The sequence below is a fragment of the Vespula vulgaris genome, chromosome 3 (genome assembly GCF_905475345.1).
Source record: "Vespula vulgaris chromosome 3, iyVesVulg1.1, whole genome shotgun sequence".
Classification (NCBI taxonomy): domain Eukaryota; kingdom Metazoa; phylum Arthropoda; class Insecta; order Hymenoptera; family Vespidae; genus Vespula; species Vespula vulgaris.
Window position 1 is genome coordinate 9796380 of NC_066588.1, and position 21390 is coordinate 9817769.

Below are 21390 nucleotides of genomic sequence, written 5' to 3' on the forward strand. Positions count from 1 at the left end.
GAAACATTTTACATATACCATATATACAAAGTTTTGAAACGAAAATTAACTTTAATATTGGTACCATTGATAAAAAAGGTTAACCTCTTGTCCTACGTTTTATTTTAAAGTAAACGTAGCTTCTCTGATTATTTAATTTTATCGCAATTTTGTGTAATTATTATAAAAAAAAAAAAAGAAAAAAACTAAAATATTTCAATTTCTATTAAATTTATTTGCAAGTTATGGAAAATATGCTTGCAATGTTAACACTTATATTATCGTCGCTACTTGGACGTTCAGCACATTTTCTTATTCTAAAAATTCTATCACTATCTTTACTATTTACGTCATTATGAGTTTTCCACGCATCGTAACTTTCAAGTTCTTTTTCTTCTGATTTATCTTTTTCGTATTCAGTCAAATTATCGTACAAGTACTATCATATAAGTTTACGATTCCTTTAGACATTTTTAGGGTTATCGCTTTGATACTACAGAACTATACTACCTTAAGTTTGCAAACTAATTAAATGATAAGAAAATTAATGATGAACTTGTTATTTCTAAAAACAATATGCTTACTACTCTTATACGTATATAATAATGGAATGAGTTACAAAATTTCTTGAAAATTGCTTTAAGTATGTCGTTTATAAAAATCAGTAAAAACTATTTCCAAATATGATAATTAAATACTGTTTTAAATATTGAATGAGCATATTTTGTAAAATTGATTTTAATATCGAGAATTTATATCATTTCCGTTGAATAATAAAGAAATATTCCGGTAAATGTTTTTAAATAGTATTTATAATAAAAGTTTTGTTATTCTTTCTCTTTCTCTCTCTCTCTCTCTCTCTCTCTCTCTCTCTCTCTCTCTCTCTCTCTCTCTCTCTCTCTCTCTCTCTCTCTGTCTCTCTCTCTCTCTCTCTGTCTCTCTCTCTCTCTCTGTCTCTCTCTCTTTCTCTCTCTCTCTCTCTCTCTCTCTCTCTCTCTCTTTCTCTTTCTCTCTCTCTCTCTCTCTCTCTCTCTCTCTCTTTCTCTCTCTCTCTCTCTCTCTCTCTCTTTCATTTTCTTAAAAAGAAGATCTTAATAATTGTATTTATGAAATATTTATCTTTATTAGAATTCCCAAAATCTTTCGTATATATTGATTTATAATTGTCTTGATACAGCAGTAATACCCCAATACATTTTATTTTATTCATTTTAACATGTCATAAATTACAGAATATTTTTTTAAATATTATACTAAAAATGGGAGATTCAGATGATGAATATGATAGAAAAAGGCGAGATAAGTTCAGAGGTGAAAGAACTGAATCATATTCTCGTGAAGGACGCAGAGATGATCGTAGAAGAGATGATTGGGTTGACAGGTACGTAGAAGTATCTACTTATTGAAATAAATAATGCTAATAAAAAAAATATACACGTCGAAATACATGGGAAAAATGGACAAAACATTTTATTCCTTGTATACAGTAACATAGATATCATATTAATCAGTTTCAGGAAAAAAAATTTGAAGTTGAAGGTAATAAATATGTACATTTCACACTGCAGTATCAAAATTCACTTGATATACTTACTCTTTTGTATTTTATAATTATCAACACAGAAGCCCTTGATTATTCCTTATTTGCATATCCCTCTCCCTAATGTCACTACCTTTCCTGCATATCAGAAAAATATTACTAATCAAAGGTGAGACATTAAATTAGACAATGTCATATGATTTATAAATAACATCCTAAGAATGTGATGCTGCGTGATTAATTCTTTTGATAACATTTAATCTAATTCTACTAAAAGTTATTTTATATAATTAAATATTTGGGAGAACTTTCACTAAAGGAAATATAAAATAGTGATTATTCTAGGGAATGGTCCAGTCGCCCTAGGCAAAGGCCTGATTATCGTGAATATCGTGGTGGTGGTGGTGGTGGAGGTGGGCGTGATCGTTACAGTCCAGCACGATCACAAGATATGGCACCACCTATGAAAAGAATGCGAATTGATTGGGATGATAGACCAAGATATGGACATGATTATTACGGTGGTGGTGGAAGTGGTAGTGGTGGTGGAAGCACTTGGGGTCCAGATCATTATCCACCTCCTCACCATGGCAACCATCACTATGGCAACCATGGTAACAGTAGCAGGTTTGTGTATTCCTTTTTTATATAATACGTATATATATATATATATATATATACAGACACACACACATACATACATATATACAGAATATAGTATTAAATGTGAAATTGATTATTAAACTGTCATAAATTTGGATAAAATATATGAGAATAATGCGAAAGCGAAGTCGTTTAACCCCTAGACTTTTAGCTAAGTTAAGGTAAAATGTAACGATCTAATAAACAAGTAAAAAGTGACAATATACTAATATTTAAATTAAAACATAAAATTAAAAATGTGTATATTAAATAGAAATATGTTTTATAGCCGTGAGGTGGCTGGAAATTTCAGCAATTCAAATGTCGAGACCCAACCACCAATGATGTCTTTCAAAGCATTTCTTGGAACTCAAGAAGACACAATTACAGATGAAGAGGCTATTAAACGCTATAATGAGTACAAACTGGAATTCCGAAGACAGCAGCTCAATGAATTCTTTGTAGCACACAAAGATGAAGAATGGTATGTTAAAATAATTATTCTACAATATTACTTATGTTAAAATTATCATTGTGAAGATTTGTTAGTAATTTAATTTTTATAGTAAAGGTCTGTATTAAAATGTGATGTATTTGACGCGCGATAGAAAAATTCAAATTAAATGGCTGTCACATGATAGAATATATCATTATGTACAAATTTTATAGGAATTTTAGGAAAGTTTTGTTTCGCTATTTTAAATTAAAAAAAAAAAAAAGAAAAGCACTTATTAGAAATTGAAAAATTCAAAACCATATAATTATTTGATGCTTAATAGGCACAAAGCTATCTGGAAGGATTAGTTGAATCATAATTTATAATTGCAGATGTAACGTGATAGCTAATTTCAAACAATATGACCAACTTTGTCTATCCCTACAGCATACAGCCGCCACCGCCTTATACCTTGGGCACAGGTCATCTCGCCCGTTTATTTTTTCGTACGATATTTTATAAATTTCGCGTTTCGCGCATCGCAGAAGAATCGAGGTGTTTATTAGGTAGTTGAACAGAATGTGAGCTGGGCGCGCAAAGCCCTAACATGCTCACGTAGGCCGCGTTCTAAACCCGCTAATTATTTTTAAATTTTGAATCTATGCTATCATTGCAATAGACTGTGTCAACGAGAATACTGAATGCAAGTAAAAATATGACACTACAGGTGAGGCTTTATTCTGTAACTGAAAATGTTGATATGCAGTCATGTTGTAATACTAATTCCAAATATTATCATATATTTTAGTTTGTTGAAACTGTAATTTTATTTTAGACCAAGACTGGAACGAATATAAAATGGTTTGAAATGTTTTATCTAAAACTACTTTCACGTGTTTTATCTATCTTTCGAATTATTTTCACTATTAAATAAGAAACAGTAATATACATTGTAATAATATAACAGCGATTTTCTTGCTGTATCCTATTTGTTATCTGAAATATCTAAGAATATAAACGTACATCTTACTTTATATATAAAATTAATTCTAAAAAATATTATTAAATAATTGTTATTTTTTTCAACATGATAGTATTATACAATAACATTATTAATACTATCGTGTCTCTATTTAAAGATATCAGTTAATATAAATCTATAAATTATTGCTGTATAAATACTATATAAATCGTTTCTTGCTATACACGACTTGTGATTATATCATTGTTAAAAACATATCTACATCTTAATACTAAATGCCTTTCAACTTAAACAACTATATTATACAACAAAGATATATAAATAATGATATATTCAATAAAATAATATATAAAAATAATAGTTGTATTTGTATTTACTTGTTAGGTTCAAAATAAAATATCATCCAGAAGAATCTCTGAAGAGAAAAGAAGAACAACTCGCAGCTCTTAAGGTATACAATTAGAATATTTCAATTTCATTTTATAATTATTAATTATTATATTACCATATAATTTCTTTTTTAATGATATCTTTTAGAAACGCGTTGAAGTATTTATGGATATGCTTCAAACAGGGGAAATAGATAATGTTTCAGTTGACGCTGAACAAGCAGATGTATTGTTGCGTCTTTTAGATGCTGTTGTAATTAAATTGGAAGGTGGTACAGAAGAAGATTTACAAGTTTTAGATATGAAATCAGCAAATGCTATAACTTCAAAGGATACTCTTAACAAGGAGAAGACCGAAATTAAAAATAAATCTGCAACGGAGCAACAAATTGAAAAAAAGTATGAATTCATATAAATTTGATCAATGAACATATTTTTGATGATACATTTGGTATTATACCTCGATTGTTTCAGTGAACATGTTAAAACAGACGAATTAGTACTTGAGGAAAAACCATGTAAAAATGGACAAAATGCCGATGCCGACGTAAAACACGTTGTAGAAAATGAAAATGCAATAAGTGTACCTGAGAAAATAGAAGTATCTGCAGAAGAAACAAAAGACATGGAAGAAAACTTTAAATCTGAGGAAACAAGTATGCCCTCATTATTACACACTTTACCGTATGAGATTTGTCATTGTTTTTATACACGCTTTGTTTATTGTAGAAGAAAAATCAGAAGAAATTAATCTGAGAAAACGAAAGCGAACAAATAGCAACAGTAGTAGCAGCAGCAGCAGTAGCAGTAGTTCTTCAGGAAGTGACAGCAATAAAGCTGATACTCCAAAAGCTGAAACACGTAAATATTTATATTGTGTATGCGTGCGCGCATATATATATTAAAATTTATTTATAGATCTTAATTAATCTATTTTCTAATAGTTTTATTTTCTCGACTATGCCTACATAATTTGAATATTATATTTCCTCGTTCTCTCATTCTCTTCTTTCTGTCTCCTGCGTTCTTCCTTCTAGCAACTCTATGAAATACTTTTTTACATTTCTGTAGCTCTATTTTATTTGTTATTTCTATCCTTCTTTTTTCCTCTGTTGATATGCTTCCATATTTTATTTGTTTTTCATTTGTTTTATTTTCTCTTCCGTCTTTTCCTGCTGCTTATCCTTCTTTCTTTCACAAAAATCTTTTTTTTTTTTTTTCTTTCCTTGCTGACAGCATATATCCTTATATATATATATTCTATAATATTGTGTGTGTGTATTCTTGTATACATTTATAATTTAAAAAAATTTTTAATTGTTTTTACTTAGCCATAAATGAAAAGATAGATGTCACTAATGACAATAATGAGGATGGAGCTATCAAACAGGAAAAAGAAGAAATAGAAACAGAGCAAGCTGATTCGATAGAAACTAAAAAACCTGCAATTGAGCCAGAGGCTGTTATTGATCTAGCTAGTGAAGATAAAGAAAAGGAACCTAGAGCACTTCATAAAACCAGTAGTATTTTTCTTCGAAATTTGGCACCAACTATTACAAAAGCCGAAGTCGAAGCGGTTAGATATATATTTTAATCGAAAATTATTGTTCTTGTTGTTGTTGTTGTTATTGATTAAGTCGATCAAATTATTAATCATAATTGGATATTTTATTAGATGTGTAAACGTTTCCCTGGTTTCTTACGAGTTGCAATAGCCGATCCGCAACCAGAAAGACGATGGTTTCGACGTGGTTGGGTCTCATTTGAAAGACAAGTTAATATAAAAGAAATTTGTTGGAGTTTAAACAATATACGAGTAAGTATAATATATATATATATATATATACAATTAATTCCTTATTATTTTATAGTTATGAATGTGCATACATACACACATATATATTCACTGATATCATTTATTTTGGAGCAGCTAAGAGATTGCGAATTAGGCGCTATTGTAAACAGAGATCTTTCACGTCGTATTCGTACAGTAAACGGAATAACGTCTCACAAACAAATAGTTAGACATGACATTAAGCTTAGCGCAAAGATTGTTCATAATTTAGATAATCGCGTAGGATTGTGGAATGAAGAAAAAAAAGAGGAAAATTTGAACAAACAAAATGATGATAACAAGGAGAATACAGCATCTCAAAGTGAAGTTGAACAAGCTGTAAGTCGTCAAAATTTTTTTTTTTGTATTTTTCAATGTTCGACTATTTTATAACTTAATCCTCTGATCGCGAAACTATATGAAACCCTGCGTATTTTAGGCTTTTGGATTGTCCTCGAAAAATCCAGTACTGAAAAATATAACGGATTACTTGATAGAGGAGGCATCAGCAGAAGAAGAAGAATTGTTAGGTATGTCCGGTGACCAAGAGGAAGGTCAATTAGGAGGAGATGGAGATGGACCGATTGAGAGAGACCCATCGTTAATAAAAGTAATGATATTTTTATCTATATTAAAATATAATAATTAGAGATCTTATCACACTCCGATCATAGAGACATATACATACTTTTATTTTTAGGTTCTAGATAGATTGGTACTGTACTTACGAGTAGTTCATTCGGTAGATTATTACAATCATTGTGAATATCCCAATGAAGATGAAATGCCGAATAGATGTGGAATAATGCATGTTAGAGGTTCTCCACCTACTGCTAAGGTGACTAGTACTGAATTACAAGAATACTGTCGTAATTTTGAAACTAAAATGGCTGCTTTCCTGCAACCTGTTGCGACTTTATCAACTGAAGAATTTGATAAACTCGGTGCTAAAAATGCTGATGCGTATCCTTTTTTTATTTTGTTATAGAAAGATTATTTCTTTCGTTACGACCAAATTTTCCCCAAAGTAATATTTGATACTTTGTCGTATTACAAAACTATTGATCTATTATGTACGTTATATGAACTTAACCTTCTGGTGATATTTTCCTTGAATATACAAATAATATATTATTAAGAATTATTTTCCATCAAATGATACAATACTCAAAAATTTGTTTAATTATATGAGTATTATTACATCTTTTTATATATTAATAATTTTGTTTTAATTAAAAGGTAAAAATTGTAGCATTGAATCATAACTATGATTGCTGAGATCAAACACATATCCCTAAAGGGTTAATATAGAACAAATTATAAATGAATATATGTCGTGATAAAGAACATTGGTTGCCATGAAGATATCAAGATATATACTATATTCATTTAGCGTTCTTTATTTAAGCACAATTTTGTCAAATGAATGTAGTTCCTTTAGTAAGGAAGAAAATAGATCACCTTGATATCTTTGATCCACAAATATTTTTCTTAACTCGATGACATATAGTGAAGTTGAAAAATTTGTGCAAGCAAATACACAAGAATTATCAAAAGATAAATGGTTGTGTCCTCTCAGTGGAAAGAAATTTAAGGGACCTGATTTTATCCGTAAACATATATTCAATAAACACGCAGAGAAAGTTAACGAAGTTATGACTGAAGCAGAATATTTTAATAATTACCTGAAAGATCCAAAACGACCACAGCTTCCAGAACATCCTGGTAATAAAGCATCACCTAGAGAAGGACCACGTGAAGGATTTAATCCATACGGTTGTACAACGTAAGTGAAGTTAAAATTACATGTTTATCGTAATGATTATAATGTTAAAAGAATGATAAACATATTGTATATCTCGAAATTCTTTTATTCTTTATCTTCAGATTTGGAAGTTATGGAGCTGGTTACGGAGGAGGCAGAGGAGGTTATGGCTCCGGCTATGGTGGCGGATTTGGCGGAGGATTTGGAATGCCTCGTCCCAGCCGTGGTGGTTTTAACAGAGGACGGTAAGACGAATCTCTCTATTATACACATTTTCTTTTCTTTCGATATTTTTGCATGTCGCTTTATTTTATATTTCTAACTCGCAAACCTTTTTAATCGCTTTCTTCTACATGTAACATTTGCGCAACGTATTAGAAAATAAATGTTACGTCGAATAAACGATGCACTTAAATATAGTTTATGTTCAGGTGATATTTTAATTCAATCAAAATAGAAAGATTTTCAAAAAAGTAAAAACAATGTTTCCAGGGTTGTTCCAGATTCAACTTCAAGAACTATTATTAATTATAATGACTTGGACCAGATGGACATGGACATGTTCTAAGTTTATTTAATTCCAATTAATACTTGCATGAATAAAATAAAATTCTTACAAATGTCTGGTCTTTTGTGCCAACAGATTTATATCTGGATTATGTAACACGATATTATTAAAAAAAAAAAAAAGGAAAAAATAAAAAGAAAAAAGAGAATAGAAATAAGAAACTATTCACTGCCATCTGCAATTCTCAATATAAATTTTTTTGTAAAACAAATGTGTTACAAAATCAGCACAAATATATTTTTTTTACATATATTTTTATTTACTCTTATTTTAAAAACATGCATCGAGATCCAAATATTCGTAAAAATATGTGTGTGTGTGTGTGTGTGTGTGTATATATATATATACACACACACACATACACATATATAATATGCATATGTTTATTTTTCCAAGTGAAGGAAATAAATTATAAAATTTTTATTTATTTCAAATGAATACAAGGATCAATCGATGCTGTAACTATGTGACCAACAAAATAAAACTATTTGTTACTAATTATTTGTGATTTTATTCTAAACCCATTTCCATTTGTCTCCTATACTGGTTGGTCATCGCGACACAAATATAATCATATAGATATATATGAATATTTCTGTTACAACATAAATTTCTATGCCACATTCTAACTTTGTTTATGTATAATTAAATGACTAAACTAATACTCACTATTACAGTGGCGGTGGAGGAGATTTTCGACCTGTCATTCATTATCGAGACCTTGATGCACCACGTGAACCAGACGAATTCTTGTAAGGAGTTCACTCGTTCAACAATGAAACATCCAAATGCAAGTGTGCATTTTCAATGTCTGTATATATAATAACAATATTGTTAAGAATTATAGTAAAATACATTAACGCGAGAAGCTTATTAAATTGAGCTTCGGAAATTTATAAAGTATCTCGTATTAAAAAATGCTTAAATATTAATAATATAACATACTTGGAAGTACCAGTATTTAATATGTTTTAATCATTGGTAATAATATATAGATATATAGAACAAAATTATGATTATGATTCTGATCATATATCTTTAAAATTAAAACAACTAGTTACATAAATATTTTGTTTGTAATACATGCATGATACAAATATCCCTGATTGTATTTATGTAATAATGATAAATATGAAATAATTAGTCTCTTATGTAAAAATTGGAATTTACAAATAAACTTATTGTGTAGTAGCTAATATTCTTTTATTTAATAATATTCATTATCCGTTCACGATTGCTATAACTATTTATACAAGACGTATATATATATACATTACATACATATATAATTATTTGTATATAAAATACTGTATATGTATCAATTTTTTCTTGCTCATTGTAAATTTTATCATCATTTATAAATGCTACATAACATGATCCTTGCAATGTCTTTCGTCACTATAGTCTCCGCAATCATCAATTCCATTACATTTTGCACCTTTTGCAATGCATCTATTATTTCTGAAAAAATATAAAACTTAGAACTGTATGCGATAAAAAAGAAAATTTTCTTTTGTAAACAAACTTGAGATATAAATTTACTGGCATGTGAATTCATGCTTATTGCATCGACCCTCGCATCCATGTGGCTCGTCCGATCCATCGGCACAATCGACCAATCCATCGCAAAATCGAGCCCTTAATATACATTGCCCGTTACTGCATGTAAATTCGCTTTCCAACGGGCAAGCTAAGATAAATATCATTCGTTAATTATCGTTGAACGATTAACAAATAAATATCTAATCATGATGTTATTTTAAACTTTAGTTTAGATCGCCGTTAAATATAGTCAAGCAAAAAAAAGCTAAATATCAATGTTATGTCAAGTGCTACATTGATTTACATGCGAAAGTTTTCGTGCATTCAAGATACCGATATGTACTCACACCGACCAAGATTATGACCTACGAAGAAGAAAACAAAAAACATGGTGAAATATATATATACCATACAAAAAAATTATATATATATATATATATATATATATATATAAAACTAATAAGGAACATACAATTATTTTGACATGATAAAAAGATTAGATATCAATAGAACTACGAGATATAACGCAACAAATATCGTAACGACAATGTTACATACGTCGTTAATACTAATTACATACAAAACTACGCAAGCGTTTATTCTTACATGTGATTGTACGAAGTACTAATCTGAGAGTTCAACGATTACGTATTGTCACTTATATCGAATTTTCAAATTAAGCTCCGTAAAAAATAATGAATTTGTGCACATAATCTGTCGCGCGCGCGCCCATACACACGCACATACATTTATTCTTTCATGTAGAATGAATTAAAAAAAAATTACTTACCTAAGGTGCAATTAATTTCATCGGTAGCATCCCAGCAATCTATTCTACCATCGCATCTCCTTTCCAATGGTAGACAAGAAGTATCGTTGCCGCACTGAAAATGCGTCTCTGAATTGCAGACTAAAAAGAAATAATACCACATAAAAAATTGAAAATAATATCGTAATATCTTATAATAAGATGAACCATAGGAATGAAAGATAGGAAGAGCAGAAGCCTCGCAAACAAACAATGTAAAACCAGGCAAGCCGATAAGGAGAAATTTGTAGATCACAAGGAAACTGGGGTAATATGGTAAAACACGGCACGTTTTCAAGTGAAACGGAGAGATACTCGAGTTTAAGCCAATACTATATCTTATTATACCCACCGCAATTGTACTCGTCTGAGTGATCGTAACAGTTCATATGACCGTCGCAACGTTTTTCCATGGGAATACAAAGTGTGTTCACGCAAGTCCACTCGTCGTCTAGACAGTAGTGCTCTATCTCTACGCATCTTCGAAAAGAAATTACAAAGAAAAAAAAAATGAAAAAAGAAAAATACGTATAAAAATAAGAGTAGATGGACGTGTATATTTTTTCTTTCTTAAATTAACGATCAAAATAGAAGAACGTTTAGTTCCGAAAAATTTTTTTTCTATTATGTGTACCTAAAAGCATCGACGTCAAGACGATGACATCTTTGCTTGTTGATAAGACACAGACCAGCACATCCTGTTGGGTCTTCAGGATCCAGACCGATTCTACAAATAGGCACTTCTTCATCTACCAAACCAACGCAGACCTCTCCACTCAAGCAGTCATCGCAATATCTGGTTGAATTAGTATTCGCATGGACAACGTTCGATGCTTCCGTTTCCGTTTTCGTGATCAGCAATGGAGTATCATCGGGGAACGATAGGTCGACGTTTAAAAATACATCGGCCATGCGAATGGTGCTCGTCGTCGGTGTTCTCGTCGGCACGTCGTTCTTCGACTCGTTTGAGAAAACCTGACTGAAAGACTCCTCGGACGTGACGTTTTGCATCGATGAATTTCCACTCGACGATTTCAGATAAAGTTGAATAATTTGTAATTTCTGCGGTTCTGAAAGTATGATCGAGAAAGAAAGTTACGTAGAATATATTATTCTTCAAGATATCAATCAAAAATTTTTCGGAATATATACACGACGAAGTTAAGAAATAAGTATCTAATATATACTTTCGGTTGACTGTACTTTAACTTGATCACGCGTTCAAGATGAAAAAAGAAGGAAACAAATAAGAGGAGAGGTAGTTAAAGGAAACATTCTGTTGACCCAGCGGTTAAATTCATCTCGTACGAGCAATTGGTACGCTTCGTCGAATCAAAGCGTGGATTTACCATGTATCTTCTTCATCTTTTTGTTTTTTTTTTCTTCTTTCTTTCTTTCTTTTAACTATAAAAGATGTTAATAACGTGCGCCGATCAATAAGAAGCACATTCTTATCATTCGATGTAAGTACGCGTTAAATAATGAATAATAAAATAATCTATTTACTAGAAAATAATCGAACTAACCAAAGACGATATAAAGAGCACCAGCGCCTACTCCGAGAAGTATCAATATGAGGATCAATAAAAAGATCAAAGATCTATTACAGCCAGATCCTTCGAGCGGTCGTGCGAGATGTAACGTCCATCCGCGATGATGTTTGTGAAGTCTTGCTGGATCCGGTGGTGGTTCGCCACGGACACTTCTTCGCAAGTTAACCCGATTTTGCGAGGTAGGAGTTTGCATTCGTACTGGGAGGGAATAAGCCCTCTGAAAGAACAAAGCAATGGAGAAAAAATTAAAAAACGAATCGATTAATGAATTAATCTGAACGACGAAACAATATTATCGTAAAACGTATAACGCGCAATTTGTATAATATATATGATATCAAAATACAAATACACGTGCGCGCGCGCACACACACACACACACTGCACCTTGAGCTCGGCCATCGATACTGCATTCTCTCCCCAACTACAAATTCACACGATATTTCGACAAAGATTTCGCTTGTTCCTTTTCTTTTACTTTTTTGTTTTTTTCTTTAGATCGTTTCTTGATTATCGAGGTCGACCGAATATTCCCAAACTTCGATTTTCACTTTTAACATCGTATAAACTGTACACAAGCGAACCGATGGACATTTAAGTTTTGCACGGCCGTCGATGAGCCAACGTGCTTTTGGAGCGCCAGACGCACAGCCCACACTTCTGTCTGGCTATAGATAGATATTTTCCACTTCCGCTCCGTTTCGTTTCTTTGCGAGCAAAGAGTCGGTCTAAAGCGGCCACATCTTCTTCGGTCAAGAATCGACCGGACGACTGTCGCGTGTAAATTTTACAGACTGAAACCGTGCAAGCACACGGCATTGACTTTATAGGATAATACCGGCATGTGTGTGTGCGTGCGCCTGTGTATACGTACATATTTATTTATTTATTTATTGTTTTTATTTTTTCTTAGCTCCATTTGTTTACCAAATGGTTGTTACCAGAAAATTCTTTTATCAAAACTGATACACGCGTATGTCTGACAATTTTATATTTTTCTTCACTAATTCATTACGTATAGATAAATTATTATAATTAGCATGTTATATGGACATCGTTAATCGTATTAATAAGTGTTAATAGATGATTTCGTTTTCTAGACGTTCTTAACTCATGAGAAATGTCTTTGAAGATAGAAATTAAATGGCAGATAATAATTTGCTTATCAACGCTCGACAAGCCTTCCAGAAAATCTCCCGCTGTGCCATTAGTAGACTTGGCACGAGGACCGTGCACGTGTGCAATACTGATGTAACGCTATGAACCACTTTTGTGCTTGATGCACTAAATGCAACCCTCGTAACACGTGACAAAGAAGAAGAAGCCACAAGACCCTTAAATCTTTTCGTTACTCATATTAAAACTCTAATATATCCTCAAGAAACGTAAACGGGAGAGAGGAGATTCTTGATTAAATATAAAACACCCTAAAAATGCTGCAATACTGTTCATTAATAACCAAAGATGATTGAAAAGAGTTATCCAAGCATATTACTAATCGTAATTTGTTATCGATAATAACAGAGCGTCGATTCATGAAAGCACAGAGTCAGTCTTTGTGAGATGAGTAAGAAAGTAGTAGTAGAAGTAGTGGTGGTGGTTTATAGGCATGGATGGAGAGATCGTTTTCAAAACTGCAATTAACCCCGCCCCCCTCTGGCCGCTTTTGCCATGCCAAGAGTCTGGAGTATAAATATAGCTACGCGCGGGATCCAATTCACGGAAGAAATAAAATGAACGACGCTGTCTCTCCTCCCTCCTCCTCCCGTTACCGAGAAAGATATGTGTACATTAAGAGATTTTTGAACTCTATTGATAGACTCGAAGAAGAAATAATAATTACGAGAATATTAAAGATATAATCGTGATAACTCTTTTATCACTTTTACTGTTTTATTTTCTCACTTTCCCTAGAATTCCTAGAATTAAATAATTTTGTTTAGATGTCTCATTATCCGGGACAGCGCGAACGCAGTCCCGACTACCAAAAATTATACGCCCGAGATATCCACATTAGGGATATTCGCAAGGGTCAGCCTAACCGTAGTGCAATGGAAAAGCCTCGCCCTGGAGGAACCGCCTTCTTGATCACGGTAACCTCTGCGCCAGGTAAGTATGCTTTGCTTTCCAACGACCTCGAACTTATTCCGAATAGAAACCATTTTGCTTTCGAGAATGACGTACCATCTTGCGCCACACTGCGGTGAACTGTCGAATTAATTTCAAATTTCTACAGAAATGGTGCATTACTTTGGAACTCTTCCATATGTCGAAGTGGCTACTTTTTTACCCGTAACGCTTTTCTATTTCGTTTTCTACAGTCAATCGACTTTATTAAACTGTTTTTATCAACGACGATTGATAGTTACTTCTAAAGATGCAAGTATTGAGCCTTGTATAAGAGCCCATCAAGTATTTTAAATAGGACGAGAATTTATAAGTAAGACAATGACAAATGTGAATTTAATAAAAATTCTTCAACGAAATTAACGTGTATTGCTCACCTGAAAAGCACTTGTTTCCTTAAGATCCGTAAAAAATATCGAAGGTTCCTTGGCATACCAATGATCTTGCGTGTATATCGAATTTATCCTCATATTTGGTTGATTTCTCTCTGATATAATGAGCGCTTTGTCTTCGCTAGTCTCCACCACATGGGCGAGCTTCGTCTCAACGTCGTTTCTATCGTACTGCAGGTACTCGAGTGCTCTCGATGGTAAGTGCTGCTGTTCGTGATAATGGCGACGATGATGTTGTTGCTGTTGCTCTTGCCGTTGAACCTTCTCCGAGATCGAAAATATCGCAATGGAAGAAGAATTTTGTCCCGTAGACTCCATGCATTCTTCGGTAGTCTTGCACAATGAATGACAAAGCGGAAGGAACTTGTCATTGTGTTGGAAACGGATCGTTTCGTTCGATGGACACGAGCCTGATGGTTCTTTACCTTTTTCATCGCTCGCGTTTATCTTCTCCTGACTCTCAGAATTCACAGAGTTACCTTTGTTTCTGCAATGCTTACAATCCTTCCTCCTGCGTTTTTCACTTGCCCTGACATAATCCTCTTCTCGCAATCTCGATAACGCACAATTTTTATTCCCATTATCTTCCTGTGAACATGGATCATCGGAAAAATTTCTTTCCAACGAACGATCCTTCCTTTCTTTGCTACTTTTCCATCTCTTTTCCCATATGGAGTAACTCGTCGAAGGAAACGAAGTCGACGATAAAAGTCCTCGGCGAAAAGGCAACGTTAAATTTCGTTGGAAATAAATCGACTGAGAAGATTCCGATCGAATTCCTTCAGCCGCATCGTTTTCAAAGTTCGAAGTTATAAATGAATGACCATTCTGTTCGACTCTCGAACGAGCTGACTCTTCGAGGAAGCCGGAAGATATTCTACAGAATTCCTCGCGACTTGGACCGATGTCCTCGTAAACGTGAGCGTCAGGATATATCGCGGAATCTGTGTGAATAAAAGAACTCCTTCCGTTATTACGATATTGCTCTCCCTCGAAGCCTTGATTCTCCATCTGAAATAAAGAAATCCATTCGATCAGTTTTCCAGATTAATTTTATTGAGGGAATTGATTTTCCTCGAGTAACTCGATCAAGATGCATAATTCTTAATGCAGAATTCGAAGGTAAAGCAGAAGAAGAAAAGTATGTATCGACTCAATATACTCCGCGAGTTTAAAATGTCGCGCTTATCCGCGAATGTTTTATTCATTATATTTTATGAAACACTTCGATCAGTCAGAATCGTATAAGTTTATACGTATTTCACAAGGGTAAAAGGTTCGCTTCCAGAGATAATTAATGATTTAGCGAGCTACGTTGGCCGTCGGATTGCCAATTATTGTGTCCCCGTTAAACGATTAGTTTTTCTTCTCTTTGCTAACTCGATTCGAAATACCAATGAAACGTTCATCGAATGTGGGTATTGAAAAAGTCTGACGCTCCCACGATGATCTGTATGATCGTTAAATGGATTAATATTGCATCACGATGCATCTACAATTTTGACGATCCAATTTGAATTACGTTCATTAACTTATTCTCCTGTCAATGGCTGTCGACATAAAATTTGTTTATGAAAGTGCATTTTCAGTTGCATTACACAAAAGAGAGAAAGGGAGAAAGAAAAAAAAAAGCAGACACAGATCGACTAAAAGTGAACGAGCGATGAGTCTGCTCGTAATGTATCCGCGCGATTGTTGCAATTATCGCGACTTGACTTTCCGATTGATCCCAACCAAGCATCTGACGTCATCGGTTGGCGTAGATCTTTTACAACCGTAGTCCAATCATGAAGAATTTCGTTTGAAAAGAAAACGAATTTTAGATGTATTTTCAATCATTCATTCGTCGTTATTCGACGTTATTATATTTGTATAAAAACGCGCGAGCATATACACGCGTACGTTTATTTCCTCCATATGTTCGATATTCTGATTAGAAATTTATAACGATCATCGTAAATTCAATCAATTTTATATATCCGCAAGGTACAACCCAACAGCGTTCTTAGAAAGGTGTTTCGGGATGACGCACTGCACATTAGTAACAGGATTGTGTACTCAAGTAGCATTTCAATGTAGTTAACAAAGAACTTTTCCATGGCATACCTTCACAAGGTAAAGATACGCTTTTGTCATTGAAGAAACCTTCCAAGCTTTTCTCTTTCCTTCTTTTTTTTTCTTTACATTTCTTGTTACTACGATTGCAATTAACTATCTTTCATTTAAATAAGGTGGAGTACTTAAATGTTGGTGTGCACAAACGAATTAAACGGAAAAAGGGAATTCGATTCCTCATCGATCCATTAGAATATATCAAACGGAATGTGAGCCATGAGGAGTCGTAACCGTAAGCGCCAATAAGTTAACTGAAGCGACTAATAGCTAATTTGTCCTCATCATACTTCTATGGTTGCCTTCTCTCCTTACACTCGAAATAAACTATATCGTTCATGTGTAATGACACGTCGGACGATTAAAAAGGAAAGAAATGTTTCTTTTTGTTTTTATTCTCAAACTAAATAAAATCCAAACGAATTGTTTCAATCGACATTAATAAAAATGTTAAGGAAAAAACTAGCCACTGTTGTAATTAGATTCTATGATTTATCTCAATCAAAAGTGTTCTGTCAATCTAAAACATTCCAACGAAGGCAATTAATTGATACGATAATCTTGTTAAAAGTATATCAACGCATCATGCTACAACAGAATTAAATGTTAACGAGAACTAACATAATATTTATCAGATTGATCTAATAGAAAAAAATACCATTAAACGAAAGGGTCTAGATTATTTTACAATACTCGAATTCGTTCCAGTTCAATGTTTTCTATAATTGGTCAGATGGTGATTAATTAAGGAACTATTTCGTTTCTGTCGTTTCAATGAAACACAAGGATGTTATATGCGAAGCATAGTCGGCCACACGTGCGTTAAGTATACTTTACGTATGTACATACGTACATGAATAGATATATAAGTGAACCCTTCCTCTACAAAGGCAGAGTGAACGTGGCAGAGTCTAGAGGACTAACCCTATCCGATCGTTCCTCCCCTTGCACGTTGCTTTTCCGTGCGTAATGACGTATGAGCAAAGCCGGTTGTTATTCCGGAGCACGTGTCGTACCATATGCCGTTGCATCATCAGTCCGTAAAAGAAAGTTTTACAGGTACTTGACATCGCTAAACTGCAGCATATCGAAGAAACTTAAAGAAAAAGAAAAAGGAACCAAAAGAAAAGAAGAAAGGGAAAAAATAGAATCATTCGACGGAAAACTATAATTATTTGACGATTCGTTTCTTCCTTTTATCGCAATATGTAATACTACAGACTTTAATAGTAAACTATCTTCCTGACGATGAATGAGTAAAAAGAATTATATCGTTAAAAAAAAAAAAACAAAATTAACTGTAACTGTATATCCGTCGTCGATCGAAATTCTTTCTACATTTGAACAGAGAAAAAAATAAAAAAAAAATTGGAGATGCCGGGGATCGAACCCGGGGCCTTTCACATGCAAAGCGAACGCTCTACCACTGAGCTACATCCCCCGATGAAATTATCTATAACTATTTCGAATTTCAACACTCCCTATTCTTTGTATACTTTTTAAATAATTATTACAAAAGAATGTTTCGTCATCGGAAAAAAAATAATCTAATCACAATATACCACTAACTTAAACGAGATAATCGATTATCACGAATAGAATAAACGTAACGTCTATAATTTACGTTTCGTAAATTCCATAGAAAAGTATGCCTGAGACGAGCGTAAGTATCTGCAATGAACATTAGCATCTTCATGAATATATTAACCAAAAATCGTTTATACGAGGAAGAGGAAGAAGAGGAGAAGGACAACAAAGAGTTACTACTTACGAAACGAATAAGGGAACTTTAAAAATTCTTTTGATTCGACATAAGCCTTATTATAACGCTAATAAGTGCAGTATATTGCGTCGATTATCCACTAAGTATAGGGTCCAAGCAAAGGGCTATCGCCATCAACCATTGAACGATGACTACACGTCACTGGCATGCACACAACCGTAAGTCATTCGGTCGGTTATAATAACCCGGCGTTCTTCTACTCTCTTCTATCTCTCAAATAACCCTCACTCTATCTTTTTTTACTCTCTGTATGTTAGCTACAAACAAAGTAAATAAATCATAAAATTTATAACTTCTTGCGTGTGTTCGCAAACAAAGAGGTAGAAAAAGAGCAAGAGATAGGGAAAAAAGAAAAAAAGAAAAAGAAAAAGAAAGGAAGTAAAAAAAAAAAGAAGAAGAAAAGAGATAAAAACGTTTGTCCTCGTGGTAATTTCATGGTTGAAACATTGATAATTTTTTATCCTACAAAATTTTTATTATACTTTTTAAAGGGCCCGCTCACACACAAGTTTACATTCGTGTAATAACAGGACCATTGTGGATCGTTCTGACCAGTCGAACATTATCTTAAATAGCATCTTATTTTCTTCCAGCGTTCTTGGAGCATTACTCGTACACTCCCTTGTTTCATTTTTATTATTAAACTTATTTATCCGATCAAATACGAGATCGTTGCTACATTTTTTTTTTTACATGAAAAGAAAGAAAGGACGATGGTATTTCTTTTATTTTGCTTTAGTATGTATAAAAATATGCTAATTCTATAGAAAAGTCGTCGGATGTAGTCCATTACCGAGAAGGAAAGAAGAAAGAAGAAAAGAAAGAGAGAGAAAGCGGGGACAAACGCGGACGAAAAATTCTTATGGTAATAACCAATATGTTTGACGAGAGTTATACCGTGCGACGTTCCAGTCGCGGTCGACGAAACACAAAAGAACTAACAAACGAGTGGGCCAGCTGACATTGTGATGAGAAAAAGAGAGAGAGAGAGAGAGAAAAAAAGCCCGAGTTGCGTTCTGCTTGGACGCACTTTGAAACCGGAGGGTTACTCCCGCTTTTATTTTACACCTGGCAGCAATGCGTCTACCTTACTGTCCACGACACCCACGCGATCCTATAAATGAAATATCGTCATAAAAAAATGTTGTGTTCTTTTTTTTTTATTTTATAGATCTTTATTCAATAATTCTTTGTTAATGTGTAAAAAAATATCACCTCTCTCTGTATTGTGTGTGTATTATATTAGATTAAAAATGCAAAGTTAAACTTCTGTCATTATAAAATTTCTAACATATAATTTTACGATCATCATTGTATGTGTCATTAATGTTAGTTTTTCGATTATCGATTATCGTGAAATTCTTGTGTTACTTCTCTCTCTCTCTGGCTCTCTCTCTCACTCTCTCTCTCTCTCTCTCTCTCTCTCTCTCTCTCTCTCTCTCTCTCTCTTTCTCTATCTATCTATCTAACGTTAATGGTTCGATCTAGTTAAATGGTTTCACGATCCAATGAGTTACACAATTCGATTAAATGATCAAATCAATGAAACAAAATTTCATACAGGGAAGGACAGGATAGTGAAATATATCTTGTAAGAATATTTTGCAGTAACAATGTATTATGTATTATGTATCGGAACTAATCATTTTGACTAGTATTGCTTGTAAGCAAGGAAGTTTACTCCATTGTCGATTACACTGAACTAAAAACACTATCATGAAACATTATTATCTCACGGAAGTATGCTGACGAATTAATGGCACGGCGAGAAGAAATAAGTTTTTTAGAAATATACGTGTAAGTACGTTGTTAAGAAAAGAAAAAGAAAAAAAAGGAGGAAAAAAAAAGAAAATAGATACTAGTTTATAACGAAAAAAAATAAGCAGAAATGATAGCTTGACTAAAGTCGCGGAACGAGTCGGATATTATCGATAGAATGAAATAAAACGGGTCATACTCACGTTTGTTTCTATATACTCTATGACAACTATACTCCAACATGTCGATAAATATTTTTTCATACAATCGAAGAAAAAAAGCTAATTTAAAACAAGTTCTGATCAAATGCTTCAAAATTGATTAATAAAAAGTAAATTTCCTAACATAAATTCATTGTTTTAAATAAATAAATATATATATATATATATATATTATATAACTGGCATAAATATTTAACATAAGTAACTAAGTATAATATATATTAATTTATAGTTAATTATATATTATATATATATATATATATATATATGTGTGTGTGATGAAAATATTTAAATGAATATATATGCCGCCTATGACAACCGCTGAATGAATCATTATACACGTATTTAAATATATGGAGAAAATATCGTTTCCAAACAAAACATTTAATAATCATAAATATTTCTTTTTTTTTCTCTTGGAGAATATAAAAGAAATTAGTCTCACCTTTAATTTCTCACGAAAAACTCATCTTTCTCGAAGGTAATACCGTCGTCTAGTCGTACCGAAGAAAATCATGACGTCGTTGAATTCGAGCCTCATCGATAAATTGCAAAGAAATCTGATAATCGGTCACGTTGATATCTTCATAATACGATTTAATTTGCATTTACATGAAATGTGTCACATTTCGTAAGCGCGCCCTTTTTTCACAGCGAACGGCATGTTCTCTTGTTCTCACGCGCAAGTCGACACACGTACATACCTCACGCACTCACGCCGTATTACTGCGAGCAGCGAGCGATTACGATGTCCACGACACGCATGGAAGACATCGGTCGTATAACAAAACACGGCAACCAATCAGATATGCTGACGCTAAAGTCGGATATAACGTGGATCAAATTATTAACCATCTCACCAATCATCACGTACTTCGCAACGCGCTAATTTTAAAACAGTTCGCGTGGTTTCTTTTCTTTCTTTTTTCTTTTGAATGCCTTAGAGATTTTTTTTTTTG

At 33.0% G+C, this 21390-nt stretch overlaps 2 protein-coding genes and 2 non-coding genes across 7 annotated transcripts; 1 reads left to right on the plus strand and 3 right to left on the minus strand.

Annotated features, from left to right (window-relative positions):
• Window positions 1-976: 976 nt before the first annotated feature.
• LOC127062883 (serrate RNA effector molecule homolog) lies at window positions 977-9326 on the plus strand. Of its 3 annotated transcripts, none has more exons than XM_050991842.1 (15): window positions 977-1360; window positions 1853-2146; window positions 2451-2645; window positions 3964-4030; window positions 4117-4367; window positions 4443-4624; window positions 4698-4829; window positions 5300-5544; window positions 5644-5784; window positions 5896-6141; window positions 6242-6412; window positions 6503-6765; window positions 7313-7588; window positions 7690-7812; window positions 8060-8780. In XM_050991842.1, exons 1-15 carry the CDS (start codon window positions 1239-1241, stop codon window positions 8133-8135), a joined length of 2784 nt encoding a protein of 927 aa, XP_050847799.1. In that variant the 5' UTR covers window positions 977-1238; the 3' UTR covers window positions 8136-8780. The 3 variants fall into 3 exon arrangements, with proteins under 3 accessions (XP_050847799.1, XP_050847798.1, XP_050847800.1); XM_050991841.1 differs by lacking the exon at window positions 8060-8780 and adding an exon at window positions 8813-9326 and having other exon boundaries at window positions 979-1360; XM_050991843.1 differs by lacking the exon at window positions 8060-8780 and adding an exon at window positions 8813-9326 and having other exon boundaries at window positions 980-1360; window positions 1865-2146.
• Window positions 9314-21170, minus strand: LOC127062884 (uncharacterized). 2 transcript variants are annotated; one of them, XM_050991844.1, is made up of 9 exons: window positions 20877-21170; window positions 14543-15568; window positions 12012-12255; window positions 11120-11555; window positions 10838-10965; window positions 10468-10587; window positions 10025-10042; window positions 9678-9825; window positions 9314-9596 (listed from the first exon to the last, which is right to left on the minus strand). In XM_050991844.1, the coding sequence occupies exons 2-9, from the start codon at window positions 15566-15568 to the stop codon at window positions 9500-9502; spliced, it is 2217 nt and encodes a 738-aa protein (XP_050847801.1). In that variant the 5' UTR covers window positions 20877-21170; the 3' UTR covers window positions 9314-9499. The 2 variants fall into 2 exon arrangements, with proteins under 2 accessions (XP_050847801.1, XP_050847802.1); XM_050991845.1 differs by lacking the exon at window positions 10025-10042.
• Window positions 13994-14155, minus strand: LOC127062893 (U1 spliceosomal RNA). The gene has a single exon (XR_007781217.1). It is a non-coding gene; the product is annotated as a U1 spliceosomal RNA (small nuclear RNA).
• Window positions 18039-18110, minus strand: Trnaa-ugc (transfer RNA alanine (anticodon UGC)). The gene has a single exon. It is a non-coding gene; the product is annotated as a tRNA-Ala (tRNA).
• Window positions 21171-21390: the final 220 nt, after the last annotated feature.

Coding starts and splice junctions, on each gene's coding strand:
- LOC127062883 (XM_050991841.1), top strand. CDS start 1,239: ATGGGAGATTCAGATGATGAATATGATAGAAAAAGGCGAGATAAGTTC. Junction 1,361..1,852: donor AGAGATGATTGGGTTGACAG/GTACGTAGAAGT, acceptor AATATAAAATAG/TGATTATTCTAGGGAATGGT. Junction 6,413..6,502: donor GAGACCCATCGTTAATAAAA/GTAATGATATTT, acceptor TTTTATTTTTAG/GTTCTAGATAGATTGGTACT.
- LOC127062884 (XM_050991844.1), bottom strand. CDS start 15,568: ATGGAGAATCAAGGCTTCGAGGGAGAGCAATATCGTAATAACGGAAGG. Junction 10,966..11,119: donor CTTGACGTCGATGCTTTTAG/GTACACATAATA, acceptor TTCTTTTCGAAG/ATGCGTAGAGATAGAGCACT. Junction 9,597..9,677: donor AAGCATGAATTCACATGCCA/GTAAATTTATAT, acceptor ATATTTTTTCAG/AAATAATAGATGCATTGCAA.